The sequence below is a fragment of the Peromyscus californicus genome, unplaced genomic scaffold (assembly GCF_007827085.1).
Source record: "Peromyscus californicus insignis strain IS unplaced genomic scaffold, ASM782708v3 Scaffold_13__1_contigs__length_99412109, whole genome shotgun sequence".
In the NCBI taxonomy this organism is placed as follows: domain Eukaryota; kingdom Metazoa; phylum Chordata; class Mammalia; order Rodentia; family Cricetidae; genus Peromyscus; species Peromyscus californicus.
In genome coordinates this window covers 58,786,985-58,800,666 of record NW_026294424.1, presented here as the reverse complement: position 1 = coordinate 58,800,666, position 13,682 = coordinate 58,786,985, and the positions used below count along the sequence as shown (strand labels likewise).

The window sequence follows — 13,682 nt, the reverse complement described above, 5'->3', positions numbered from 1 at the left end:
AATGAGCCTACTGGAGTGAAGGATAAAGACAGAACCGTAAAGAGATTGCTCTATTTGACTACGAGTCTACGAATTCATTTCATAGGCTGTTCTACTTAGGAACAGGAGAACGTGGGCTGAAGCTTTCCATGCGGTGTGATTCCAGTAATTAACAGTAGGTGGCAGTAAAGAGCCCTTTCTTGCAATGCTGAAAGGAGATACCAAAAAAAAAAAAAAAAAAAAGAAAAGGGCTTGAGGAAGTAAGTGCTTGAATTTCTTATTGCTGTGCCCGAGAGGCAGGTTGCCTTGGTAAGTAAAACAAATTACTTTACTCTTCTAGAAATAAGGACAGTGCTAGTTGCCGTGTGGAAATAGAAAGCGTCTCTACAATCCAGTCATACGTGTTTCTCTAAATAGGCTTGCTTCTGGTAATTACTTACTGGGACTGTGTGCTTTGAAACTAGTATTTGTCCAACCTAAATCAGAGAAAGCCTTCATCTTGTGTGATTTGTTTTCAAGATGTCGTGTGTGTGTGTGTGTGTGTGTGTGTGTGTGTGTGTGTGTGTGTGTGTGTAGATGAGTCAGGGGTCCACGTGTTGGAACTTACTACCTTCTGTGAGGCAGGAAGACAGAGGAAGCTCAGTTGGACTATGGCATTTGCCCTTTGGGAGGAAACTAGGATTGGATTTGATCAGATCATCAGCGTAGAGGTCCATGATTTAATACTGGTGGCTTCATAAAAGCAGGGGAGGGACCAGAGTACATACATCTATCCCCATCTCTTGCCATGGGATGCCCCCCCCACCCCCGCTGTGCTGGGATTCTGCTATCGAGGGAGGTCATTGCCAGATGTGACCCCTTGGACTGTGGACCAAAACTGTAAAGTTAACTTCTTTTCTTTATCAAGTAGTCTGTCTCAGGCATTTCATTACACCAATGAAAACGGTCTGTGCAGTGTAATCCAGTTTCTCTGGGAGAAGAGCTGTGATGCACAGCTCCTTGTTCATGGTGAGGGTTATTTTCATTTCCATTCTGGGTTAGTCTTACTAGACACTCTTGTCTGTTTTTTCAGACTGTGGAAACTGTCCTGGGGAGGCAGAAGTCAAGCTGGAATTGTAGGTTTTGAAAATACTCTCCAAGCCACATTCAAGTTGCTCAGTGCAGAAGTTCGCAGAGTCACATAGGAAGCCGAGCAGAAAAGCTCTTGGCCTCTGTGCAGTCCCTCCAGCGGTGGTTAATAGTTACTCTAGCTCAGAAAAAACTCTTCACACATGTTGGCAGAACTAAACTTAATGAGCCAGGTTTATTGTCCCATGTAAGACCAGCCAAACCCTGATTTGATGTCCCCAGAGTTTCGGAACATAAACACTTTACTTCCGTGTGTCATTTGATAGCAGCTTAGCTTGTCTTGGCTCATAAAAATGGACACAAATGTATCTGAAGACTTTTATGCTTTGAAACTCTCCTTTCACTGTTTAATTAATGAATCATCCTTTTAGTTAATGGTAAAACAGTTTTGAGGGTCTAAGATAGATGTGGGGGGGAGGTCGGTGACTAGCACAAGGTTGCTCAACAATATTTTGGCAGGGCATGGCGCTACACACCTGTCATCCCAGCATTCTGGGGTGGAGGCAGGAGGGTCACTGCAAGTTTGAGGCCACCCTGCTCTACATAGCTACAAAGTGAATTCCAGGATAGCCAGGGTTACATATTGAGAGGTGTCTCAAAAACAAAAACAGTAACAAAAGAATTTAGTTTTGTTTGGACAAGAAGATCTAGACATTTATTTTTCAGTGACTTTAGCAAATGTATTATCTATAATCTATAACTCCAAATAGCTAAAATTATCTAAATATCTAAAGATATCTACAACAAATATCTAAAATTCATCTTTTTACACATGCAATACTTCGATTTCTTTAAAAAAACATTTATTTCTTCATTTTGTGTGTGTGTGTGTGTGTGTGTGTGTGTGTGTGTGTGTGTTTGCCTGTGCACATGGGGCCGTCAGAGGACAGTTTGTGGGAGTTGATTCTCTCCGTCTACTGTGTGGGTCCTGGGGATTGAACTCAAGTTGTCAGGGCTGGTGGCAAGTGCCCTTACCGGCCAAACCATCTCACCAGGCCTGGTATTTTGATGTCTTAATTATACAAATGAAAAGTGGTTTCATAAACTGAGTATCTCCAGTAGTAACTGGAAGTGCAAGGGGTCAGCTGATTTAGGTTAGACTAGAGCTGGAGCACGCTTTTTCCCACGTCTCGAGACAGGCTGTTTCATTACTTACTTGCCATAGGCAGATGCTAACCATTTGAGGTTGCTGCCCTTAAGAGAACAAAGATGCAGCCGGGCGGCGGCCGTGGCGCACGCCTTTAATCCCAGGCCTCGGGAGGCAGAGGCAGGCGGATCTCTGTGAGTTCGAGGCCAGCCTGGGCTACAGAGCGAGATCCAGGACAGGCACCAAAGTTACACAGAGAAACCCCGTCTAGAAAAACCAAAGAGAGAGAGAGAGAGAGAGAGAGAGAGAGAGAGAGAGAGAGAGAGAGAGAGAGAGAGAGAGAGAGAGACGCTTCATTCTGCCCGTGGTGATCTCTGTCTGCCTCAGATGCTCTCCACGCCTTATGCCCGACAGTGCTGGCCACTGCTTCATTGAAATCGGGGCTTGAAGTTGGGGAAAGTCTCTGATTTAGATGCACGGGTGGAAATAAGTAGGGAAAACCAAGTGAGTCTTATACCCAGCTGTGTTTACTCTGACCTGATTAAAACATGCAGTTCTGCCCTGGGATACTGAGCCCTGGCCAGTATCCAGGAATTACCCAGGAGGTAATGGGGTATATTTTGATTCTCATTGTCTTTGTAAGATTGGGCTGCCATAACAAGAATGATGGTAGCTTATAAATGACAGGACCTTGGTGTTTTTCATGGTAGAAGGCTTGCCTAGCCGGCCTTGGGTTTGATTCCTGGGGCTACACGCAAACATACACACACATAAATAACAAAGTAAGAGAAATTTGTCCTCATCGTTCTGGAAGCCAGAAGTGCATGTTCAGAGTGCCCTATGCTTAGGGGGCTAGCAAAAGCCCTCTTGTGAATTGTGGATGGCCAAATTCTCATGTCTTCATGGAAGGACCAGAGAGCCCTATGAAGTCCTTTTTGTAAGCACTTCGAAGCCATTCATGAGACTTCTCTCTTCACGATCTTAGGTTCATTACCTTCCCAAAGGTTCCAGGACCTAATCCCACCCACTTGAAGGTTAAAGTTCAAATGTAGCTTTCTGGGAGCCCATGCAGCACCATAACACTGACGTAAATACTGTTGTCATGTAAGGAGTTCTTTGGGAAGCTGGAGCGGGATACTGGAACATTTCCAGGCCTTTCCTGGGACAATCAATGCTGTGAAAAGGCTAGCCTTGCTTTTCACATCCACTTTGATGCTGTCATCTTTCTTGCCCAGAGTCTTCATGAATGCAGCTGGTGAAGAAATCAGGAGAGCCAGGGCATCCATGGACACCCTATAGAAAGATCAGCCCCGTGAGAGCACTGGGAGCCAGAGAGGTCTGCATGTTTGGCCTGGGGAACTTTCATAACACAGGGTTCTCTCTCAGAATTGAATTCTTTCGATCTGTCTGTGCCGTTGGATGTATGGTGAGGGACATGTGGGCAGGGATCTGGCTCTGTGTTGGTATACTTGTTTTCTAATGCCGTCCTAGGGTGTTTTAAATCAATTCTCCGAGACAACCGCAGAGCTGGGCAGCCTTTCCTTAAAATGCCTCTCACGTTCATCTCAATGCAGCTCCCTCTATTCTCACACATCACTGGAAAGGTGAGAACAGGAGGGTAGCTGAGGTAGTATGGGCTGATAATGAGAGCGATGGGTGCAACCCCAAACACGGCCTGGTACTTCACAGGAGGAAACATTCCTTCAATGAATGAACGAAAAAGATTTTCTGAAACTTTCCCATCCTCAAACCCCTCCAATATTGGCTGGATAAATAAATGGATGAATGAATGAGTGGATTATTCTTATGACTCAATTTCCTCATGACTCTTAGGATTTATTGTGGTTTGAATGCAAAATGTCCCCCCTAGGCTCATGTATTTGAACACCTGGGCCCCAGTGGGTGCTGTTTGGGGAGGTTATGGAATCTTCAGGAGGTAGAGTGTAGCATGAATCTTAAAAGTTCTTATTAATAAAATCAAACCTGAGGCCAGTTATTGGGGTGAATGCTGGAGGGTCAGAGAGACAGAACAAGCCACAGCTAACCTCACCTGGCCAACTTCTCAGCTGGTCTTGTTTCCTCAGACTGGAAGCTTCTGTGTCCTCATCCCAATGGCTCTCAGCTGAACTGTGCTCGAAACCTAAAAGCTTAACCAGCCAAATGCTTCTAGTTTCTGGTCTCCACACCTTATATATCTTTCTGTTTTTGCCATCACTCCCTGGGATTAAAGGCTTTAAAGGTGTGAGTCACCATGCTTGACTGTATCCTTGAACAGATGGATTTCTGCCTCTGGAATGCTAGGATTAAAGGTGTGTGCTACCACTGCCTAACTTCTATGTTCAATATTGTGGTTGTTCTGTCTCTGACCCCAGATAAGTTTATTAGCATGCACAATATTTTGGGGAATACAATACCACATTTCCTCTCTTTTTGTCTAAAATTTAAAAAGGCTTATAACTAATACAAGAAAAACTATCCAATAAGTATATACAATATATACAGCCAAAAATTACATTAATGATGTCTAGTCCATTAACATTTGACAGATTCAGATAAAAATCTCCATTACTATATAACAATGTCCAGTCCGGTAACATCTGATAAACTCAGACCAAAAAATTTTCATTACTTATCTTATTTAAAACAAGTAGTTCCTTTTTAAAAGTAGATTCCATAATCTCCCTTTTTATCTTATCATATCCATATTCTGTATGTAATTTTACTTTGTTAAGGTTAAAACCTTCCTTTTTGAAAAAAAAAAGAAAAGGGGAAATGTTGTGGGAAGGTCTGTATGTCAAGTGTGTTGCTGATTGGCCAATAAATAAAACACTGATTGGCCACTGGCTAGGCAGGAAGTATAGGCGGGACAAGGAGGAGAATAAAGCTGAAAAGTGGAAGGCTGAGTCAGAGACACTGCCAGCCGCCACCATGACAAGCAGCATGTGAAGATGCCGGTAAGCCACAAGCCACGTGGCAAGGTATAGATTTACGGAAATGGATTAATTTAAGCTGTAAGAACAGTTAGCAAGAAGCCTGCCACGGCCATACAGTTTGTAACCAATATAAGTCTCTGTGTTTACTTTGTTGGGTCCGAGCAGCTGTGGGACTGGCAGGTGAGAGAGATTTGTCCTGACTGTGGGCCAGGCAGGAAAACTCTAGCTACAGTGGAGTCTTGTGGAGGAAGTGTCTGTCATTGGGGGTGAGTTTGGAAGCTTGAAAGCCTCACCTCACCCTCTTCCTCTCGCTCTGCCTCCTGGGCATGGATGAAAATGTGACCAGCCAGCCTTCCTGCTCCCGTAGCCTGCCTCCTCCGCCATAATGAGTCTGTCCCCCTGGAGCCATAAGCCAAACTAAATCCGCTCGTCCTTAAGTTGCTCTTCTCGGGATGTTTTACTCACAGCAGCAAAAGTAACTAAGACGGCATCTAACCCTACTTCCTCGCCACGGCCAACAAGGCCTAGAGTGATCTCGGCTCTTCCGCCTCTTGCGTTTGCTTCACCCCAGGCTAATGCTGGCCTCCCTGCTCCTCAGACCAGCTCACCTCAGGTCCATCTCAGGACTTTATACTTGCCCTATATTTCGCTGGAAGGGCTCTTCCCTTAGCTCTCGGGCTTTCTTTCGGTTTCCATTCCAAGGTCGTCTCAAAAGGCTTTCTCCGGTGAATCAGCCAAAACTAATTACTCAGCATTGCCTCAGACCTGAAGTTAACCTGATTCATTTTTTCTAGATTACACTTAACCATTGCATGAAATTAAAACTAGTTATTTATTAGCAGGACTCTGTTTTGAGAGACAGGGTTCTTCTTCACTGTTCTGTGTCTAGGCCCTAAAGCACTGACATATATTGGCTGGCTACATAAATGAATGAATGAATGAATGAATGAATGAATGAAGAATGAATGAACGAATGAATGACCTTTTACTGTGATCTTTATCACCTTTTGAGTAAGATCAAAGTTACAAGCAAAACTTGTACAGGTAACAACAGTAATGCCAGTGATGCACGGCAGTTCTGACTCTGCCACCCAGGGGTCTCTTCAGGAACTCACGGGATACCTGAACTTTTCATGTCAAAGCATAAAAGTGAGTCTCAGCCTTGGTTCTAAATGAGTGAATGAGAAGGTCAGAGTCAAGGGAGTATCTTAGTTAGGATTACTGTTACTGTGATGAAACATTACCAAAAGCAAGCTGTGGGGGAAAGGGCTTATTTGGTTTACACCTCTATATCCATAGTCCATCCCTGAAGGAAGTCAGGACAGGAACTCAAACGGGGCAGGGACCTGGAGGCAGGAGCTGATGCAGAGGCCATGAAGGGAGCTGCTTACTGGCTTGCTCAGGCTGCTTTTTTACAGAACCCAAGACCACCAGTCCAGGGACAGCACTACCCATCATGGGCTGGGCCCTCCCCGTCAATCACCAGTTAAGAAAATGCCCTACAGTGGGGTCTTATGGAGGCATTTTCTCAATTGAGGCTCCCTCCTTTCAGATGTCAAGTTGACATTAAACTATCTAGTATAAGGAGTTTCCATGAACCATCTGTGTTCCAATCCTACAGCTCTTGCCATAGATCATCAGGAATTTAGTGGCTTAAAACAACAGCAACTTATTCTGGAGGCTGTAAGTACAGACATCGGCAGGGCTCTGGTCTCTCTGGAGCCTCCTCCAACTCCTGCCGTATGCAAAGTTGTTCGGGGCTGGCAAGATGACTAAGAGGGTAAAGGCACTTGCTGCCAAACCTGACAAGCTGAGTTCAGTCTCCAGGGGGTCTCACAAGGTGGAGGGAGAAAACCGGCTCCCACAAGTTGTCTTCCACACATCCGCTGTGGCACATACACAGTACCTATCTATCTATCCACAGTCTATCTATGCACCGTCTACTGAATTTATCACTCTTCTTGGTTTTGGGTTGTATAACTCTAAAGAATGTAGCCTTCATTTTATGAATCTCTAAGAACAAAAATTGTTTAATGCCTAACTTAATGTAATCATTTAATGTGAATTTTTCCTAGGATCTGTACCTATGTTGAGATGCTCTGAAGAATAGCAGCCACCTCAGGAATGTTTATTGCCATACAATGACTAAAACAAATTCCATCATCTTCTATTTTATCATTGTCTTAGAATTGATACTTATCAAAATCCAACTATCTGATGGAAGTGAGCTCATCATTAGGAGACCAAGAGCAAACCTCACCCATGTGCCCAAAGACCTACCCTTGGCAACAACTACTTTAGATATATCACAAAACAATATATCTGTGCTTCAGGCTTCTGACATCGTCTTGCTGTCCAAGCTGAGGGTCTTGGCGATGCCCTACAACAGACTCCAGTGTCTTGATATGGGTGTTTTCAAATTCAACATGGAACTGGAATATTTGGATTTGTCCCACAACGAGTTAAGGGTGATTTCTTGCCACTCAGCAGTCAACTTCAAGCACTTAGACCTCTCCTTCAATGCATTTGATGCCCTGCCCATATGCAAGGAGTTTGGCAACATGTCCCAACTAGAATTTCTGGGACTGAGTGGTACTAAGGTACAAAATTCAAGTGTGCAGCCGATCTCTCGTTTGAATATGAGTAAGGTTTTGCTGGTTTTGGGAGATGCTTACGGGGAAAACGAAGACCCCGGGAGTCTTCAGCATGTCAGCACGAGGAGCCTGCATGTTGTTTTCCCTGTGAAAAGAGAATTTCGTTTTATTCTGGATGTATCAGTCCGCACTGTAATCAATTTGGAACTATCTAACATCAAGTGTGTACTTGAAGACAAGTGCTCTTATTTCTTCAGGGCTTTGTCAGAGCTTGAAAAGAATGAGAAGCTATCAAATCTTACCTTAAACAACGTTGAAACGACATGGAATTCCTTCATGGGCATCCTCCAGTCTGTATGGCATACACCTGTAAAGTATTTCTCAATTTCAAACATGAAACTACAAGGGGAAGTTGAGTCAAGAGATTTCGATTATTCCAACACTTCTCTGAAGGCTTTGTCAATATATCAAGTTGTCAGTAATGCGTTCAGTTTATCACAAAATTACCTATACAGTATCTTTTCCAATATGAACATCCAAAACTTCACAGTGTCTGGAACACGCATGCTCCACATGCTTTGCCCATCCCAAGTTAGCCCATTCCTGCATTTGGACTTTACAGATAACCTCTTAACAGACTCGGTTTTTGAAGATTGTAGAAACTTGATTGAATTGAAAACACTTAGTTTACAAAAGAACCAGTTAAAGAAACTTGAAAATATAATTCTTATGTCTGCAGAGATGACATCTCTACAAAAGCTAGACATTAGCCAGAACTCTCTAAGCTATGGTGAGGGGGAAAGCCTGTGCTCCTGGACTGAGAGTTTGCTAGTTTTAAATTTGTCTTCAAATATGCTTACTGACTCTGTCTTCAGATGCTTGCCTCCCAAGGTCAAGGTCCTTGACCTTCACAACAACAGAATAACGAGCATCCCCAAAGATGTCACCCACCTGCAAGCTTTGCAGGAACTCAACGTTGCATCCAATTCTTTAACGGACCTTCCTGGATGCGGGGCCTTCAGCAGCCTCTCTGTGCTGGTCATTGAGCATAATTTAGTTTCCCACCCCTCAGCAGATTTCTTTCAAAGCTGTCAGAAGATTAGGTCCATAACAGCAGGGGACAACCCATTCCGATGCACATGTGAGCTGAGAGAATTTGTCAAAAACATCGGCCGAGTATCAGGAGAAGTGGTCGAGGGCTGGCCTGATTCTTACACGTGTGACTCCCCAGAAAGCGCTAAGGGGACTCCACTGCAGGACTTCCACATGTCTGCATTGTCCTGTGATACTGTTCTGCTGATTGTCACCATCGGGGTCACTTTGCTGCTGTTGGCTGCCATCGTGACTTTCCTCTGCCTCCGCTTTGATCTGCCCTGGTATCTGAGGATGGTGTTTCAGTGGACACAGACCCGGCACAGGGCCAGGAACATCCCCATAGAGGAACTCCAGAGGAATTTCCAGTTTCACGCTTTTGTCTCATACAGTGGGCATGATTCCACCTGGGTGAAGAATGAATTACTACCAAACCTAGAGAAAGATGGCATACGGATTTGCCTCCATGAGAGAAACTTTGTCCCTGGCAAGAGCATTGTGGAGAATATCATCCATTTCATCGAGAAGAGTTACAAGTCCATCTTCGTGTTGTCTCCTCACTTCATCCAGAGTGAGTGGTGCCATTATGAACTCTACTTTGCCCATCACAATCTCTTCCATGAAGGGTCTGATAACTTAATCCTGATCTTACTGGAGCCCATTCCACAGTACTCCATCCCTAGCAACTACCACAAGCTTAAAACTCTCATGGCACAGAGGACTTATTTGGAATGGCCCACGGAGAAGAGCAAACATGGACTTTTTTGGGCAAACCTAAGAGCAGCCATTAATGTCAAGCTGGTTAACCAAGCAGAAACCACATGTCACATACAGAGATAAGAATTTTCTCCTTATCAGTGGTGCTGCCTTGGACAGTTCTGATAATGGTGCCCTTGGCTTCAGCATGAACCTAAAAATGATTTTGACATTATGATAGAGAAATTTCTGCTTTCAAGCCCCAGTTTGCCACTAGTGTGTGGTAATAAAAATTAGTGGAGTGCTATAATTTTAGGCCTTGCTTTGGTCCAGTATTTCCTCATTATGTTCCCTTTCCTCCCTTAAGCATGGTAATATATATCCTGTGTCATTGTGTTGGAAATATGTGATCTGCTTTTTGGGGGATTACAGTTAAGAGATTGCCATGAGTCCCAGAAGAGATTTGGGCTTTTAAACAGTGCCAATACTGTGATAGACTATGGGGACTTTTGAAATTAGACTGAATGCATTTTTACATTATGATATGGCTACAAGTCTAAGGGTTCAGGGAATGGAATGTGGTGATTTGAATTGTAATGGTCCCCATAGGCTCATATATTTGAATGCTTGGTTATTAAGGAATGGCATTACTTGATAGGGATTAGGAGATGTGTCCTTGTTGGGGTAGATATGGCCTTGTTGAAAGTGTGTCCTTGTTGGGGTAGGTATGGTCTTGTTGAAAGAAGTGTGTCACTAGGGGTGGGCTTTGGGGTTTCAAATGCTCAAGCCAGGCTTGGTGGCTGTCTCTGCTGCCTGTAGATAGGGATGCAAAACTCTCAGCTACTTCTTCAGCACCATATAACTGCCTGTATGCCTCCATGCTCCCAACCATGATACTGGACTGAATCTCTGACACTGTAATCAAGCCCCAATTAAATGCTTTCCTTTGTAAGAGTTTCTGTGGTCACGGGTGTCTCTTTACAGCGGTAGGACAGTGATAAAGACACTAGTACAATATGGCAGAAATCGGTGGCACCATTTGAGGGCAGCGTCCGTTGCTAACTTTAAGTGTATTAAAATTTTGAATAGACAGCTATTCGAGAGTGTGGTGAATGTTATCTCAAACACAACATATACATAGAAAAAAATGAAACAAATAAAGTGAAAAACTAATAATATGGTACTAGATTGTCATAGGGTATGATGTTGCAGTGAGTGATGTGTCAGGATTTAAATAGAACATAATGTAAACCCTGAATAATTTACCAAAAAACAAATGTTGCTGTGGGGAAAGTGAACCAGTGAGTTATAAGAAATGCTCTTTTCTGGTAATAATTATCTATTTATTTGTGTATCTATGTGAGTGGTGGGTGACACCCGCCACAGTGTACGTGTGTGGATGTCACAGGACAACTTTGTGAGGCTGGCTCTCCCCTTCACTTTTGTCTGGGTTCTAGGGACTGAACTCAGGGACTGTACAGGAAGTGTTTTCATCACCTGAGCCGTTTTACCAGGCTTCATTTTGTGTTTGAAACAGCGTCTTATGCACTCCAGTCTGTCCTTGAACTCGGTATATAATTGAGGGCAATGATCCTCTTGCCTCTACCTCCCCACCTCCAGGATTATAGAAGTGTGCCACTAAGCCTGAGCGTTTTCACTTTTCCGTGGCAGATGTAAGTAACACAGATACAGCAGTGTGCTGATAAATGCCCAACAATGGACTTCAAGGGGGAGAGGGGACTTTGAAAAATTAGTAACACTCTCTTCATTATTTTTTCTAGGAATTTAATAACATAATGAATAAAATTCCAGTTTTCTGATGGGTGTTCGCCAGTTTTGTGACACACACACACACACACACACACTCCCTTCATGGTCAATTTCAAGGTGTCAATGTGACATGATAGAAGGTGGAGTTGGAAAGAGATGGGCATAAATGTCTTAATACATCGTTTTTTACCATGCTGATACAGTGGACAGAAAGGCTCTCTAGGGCAAAACCGTGGTGAGTGCACAGTACAATGGTCAGGTACAACCACGGTGGGGACACAGTAGAACAGTCAGGTACAACCACGGTGGGCACACAGTAGAACGATCAGGCAGTGAAGGGCTTAGAGTACTTACTGTTTTTCGTTTTTAAGGCCATTTATTCAAATACCAAGTAGACACAACTCCATTTTTAGTGTTGGCTGCTTTTAACTGTCTCACAAAATCCTTGGAAGTTAAAAACTGGCTCTCCTAAGTGAATATAAACCGGATGTATTAGAAAAGATCTTAGTAAGCATGACTCCTTGTGTAGTGGGTTTTTTTTTTTTTTTCTACATTCAGTGTAAAACAATGGCAGGTGGCTTCCATGCACACTAGGAAATCTTGGGGGAAATCCTTGAGCTCAAGTGTCTGACAAGATGTTTATCACGCGCCTGACCTCTGCAATTCAGCCTCAGATCCACGGTAACTCCCGGTTACAGTCACAAAGATAGCTCTACTAGGTATTGGGTGTAGCTAAGTGGTATGGACTTGTCTATCACGCACATGACTTGGCTTCCATCCCCAGTGTCACCACAACCACAAACAAGAACAAATTGTTGGAGCTGGGAAGCAAGCCAGACATGGAGCACACCCCTGAACCTCCAGAACCCCGGAAACTGAAGCAGAGGGTTGTAAATTTGAGACTACCCCTGGTTACATGCAAGACCCTGTGTCTAACAAAACAAAAACAAAACAAAGAAAGAAGCGGGGCTGGGGAGATGACTTGGTGGGCAAAGTGCTCGCTGCACAGGCATGAGGACCTGAATTTGGGTCCCCAGCATCCAGGTAAAAGCAGGGTTCATGGCCGCCCAGTGCTAGGTGTCCAGAGAAGTCAAGTGGATCACCAGAGCTTGCTGGCCAGCCCGTCTAGTACATTTGTCAGTAGGAGGTTCAATGAGAAACTCTGCCTCAAAAATAAGGTGGAGAGTGATTTAGAAAGACATCTGATGTCGACCTTTGGCCTCCATGGACATTCACACAGATGTGCACGCCCACGTACATACCACACCCACACACAAACTCTCCACAATGAAAACAAGCTGAAAAAGTACATATCTAGTGAGAAGTACAGACTTAGACTTTCCTTCCTTCCTCTCTCGCCTTTGTTAACCCCTTATTCACTCTCTGTGTGTAAAGATTATATATATATAATCTCTATATATAATCTATATATATAATACATCTTTAAAGATGTATTTTGTCTCTAGTCCCTTTCCTCTGGTACCCTTTCCCTCCCCTTCCCTCCTCCCTCTTCCCCTCCCTTCCCCTTCAGTCACCTCCCCAATGCTTCATGGGTGCCACAAGGTGAGTAACTCTGCTTCATAACATGCCATGATGTTCTGCTCCACACAGACCCAAAGTGACAGGGTGATGGAACCATGCACTGAAACCTCTCTAAGCCAGAATAAAGTTCTTCTACTGTAAGTCGATTTTCTCTGGAGCTTGTCATAGTGACTGGATGCAGACTAACACTTGTTTTAAGGATTCCCTTCAATAGACAGTCTCTACCCACGTCTCACGTTCTTGTGACTGACTCCTGGGGTTACTTTCTTCTTCTGATCATTTTGCTACCACACCTAATTTGAGAGGCAGAGTAACTGGTCTGAACCTGGAAGTAAGGCACAGCCAAAGTGTTCCAAGATGCTGGGAAGCCAGCATGGCAGTTCTGTTAAAGAAATAAGGAAACATGAAACACCTGATGGTCCAGTGACCCTACATGCAGGAATATACATGTTTGTACTCCCTTTTCAAAGCATAATTTTTCACCAGAGTCCTAAGGCAATCCAAATGTCTGACGATAAGCAACATGTGGCCTGTGCATTTAGTGATATTATTCAGTCTTAAAAAGGAAGGGTATTCTGAGGCATGCTGGAACATGGTAGGGGAGGGCGGATTGGAAAGGCGCTAAGTGAAATAAGCCTATAAGAAAAAAAAAGAACCAATATTGTCTGAGTTCACTTACAGGAGAAATAGGGAGATGGTGCTGATGGGCACAGAGTATTAGTTTGTGACGATGGATGATGAAAAGGTTCTGGAAATAATGGTGGAGACAAGCACACAACCATGGGAATGTACTTAACACCCCAGAATTACAGTCTTTAAAAGGCAAGTTTAATGTGGATTTTGCCACAATTTAAAAAAGAA

The 13,682-nt window shown here is 43.8% G+C and overlaps 1 protein-coding gene across 1 annotated transcript; it reads left to right on the top strand.

Annotated features, from left to right (window-relative positions):
- The first annotated feature begins 251 nt into the window (after window positions 1–251).
- On the top strand, window positions 252–10,463 carry Tlr1 (toll like receptor 1). Its single transcript, XM_052735900.1, has 2 exons — window positions 252–288; window positions 7,203–10,463. Exon 2 carries the CDS (start codon window positions 7,269–7,271, stop codon window positions 9,651–9,653), a length of 2,385 nt encoding a protein of 794 aa, XP_052591860.1. The 5' UTR covers window positions 252–288; window positions 7,203–7,268; the 3' UTR covers window positions 9,654–10,463.
- Window positions 10,464–13,682: the final 3,219 nt, after the last annotated feature.

Bases quoted from the DNA above. Each gene is read 5' to 3' on its own strand.
- Tlr1 (XM_052735900.1), top strand. From the start codon at position 7,269: ATGACTAAAACAAATTCCATCATCTTCTATTTTATCATTGTCTTAGAA.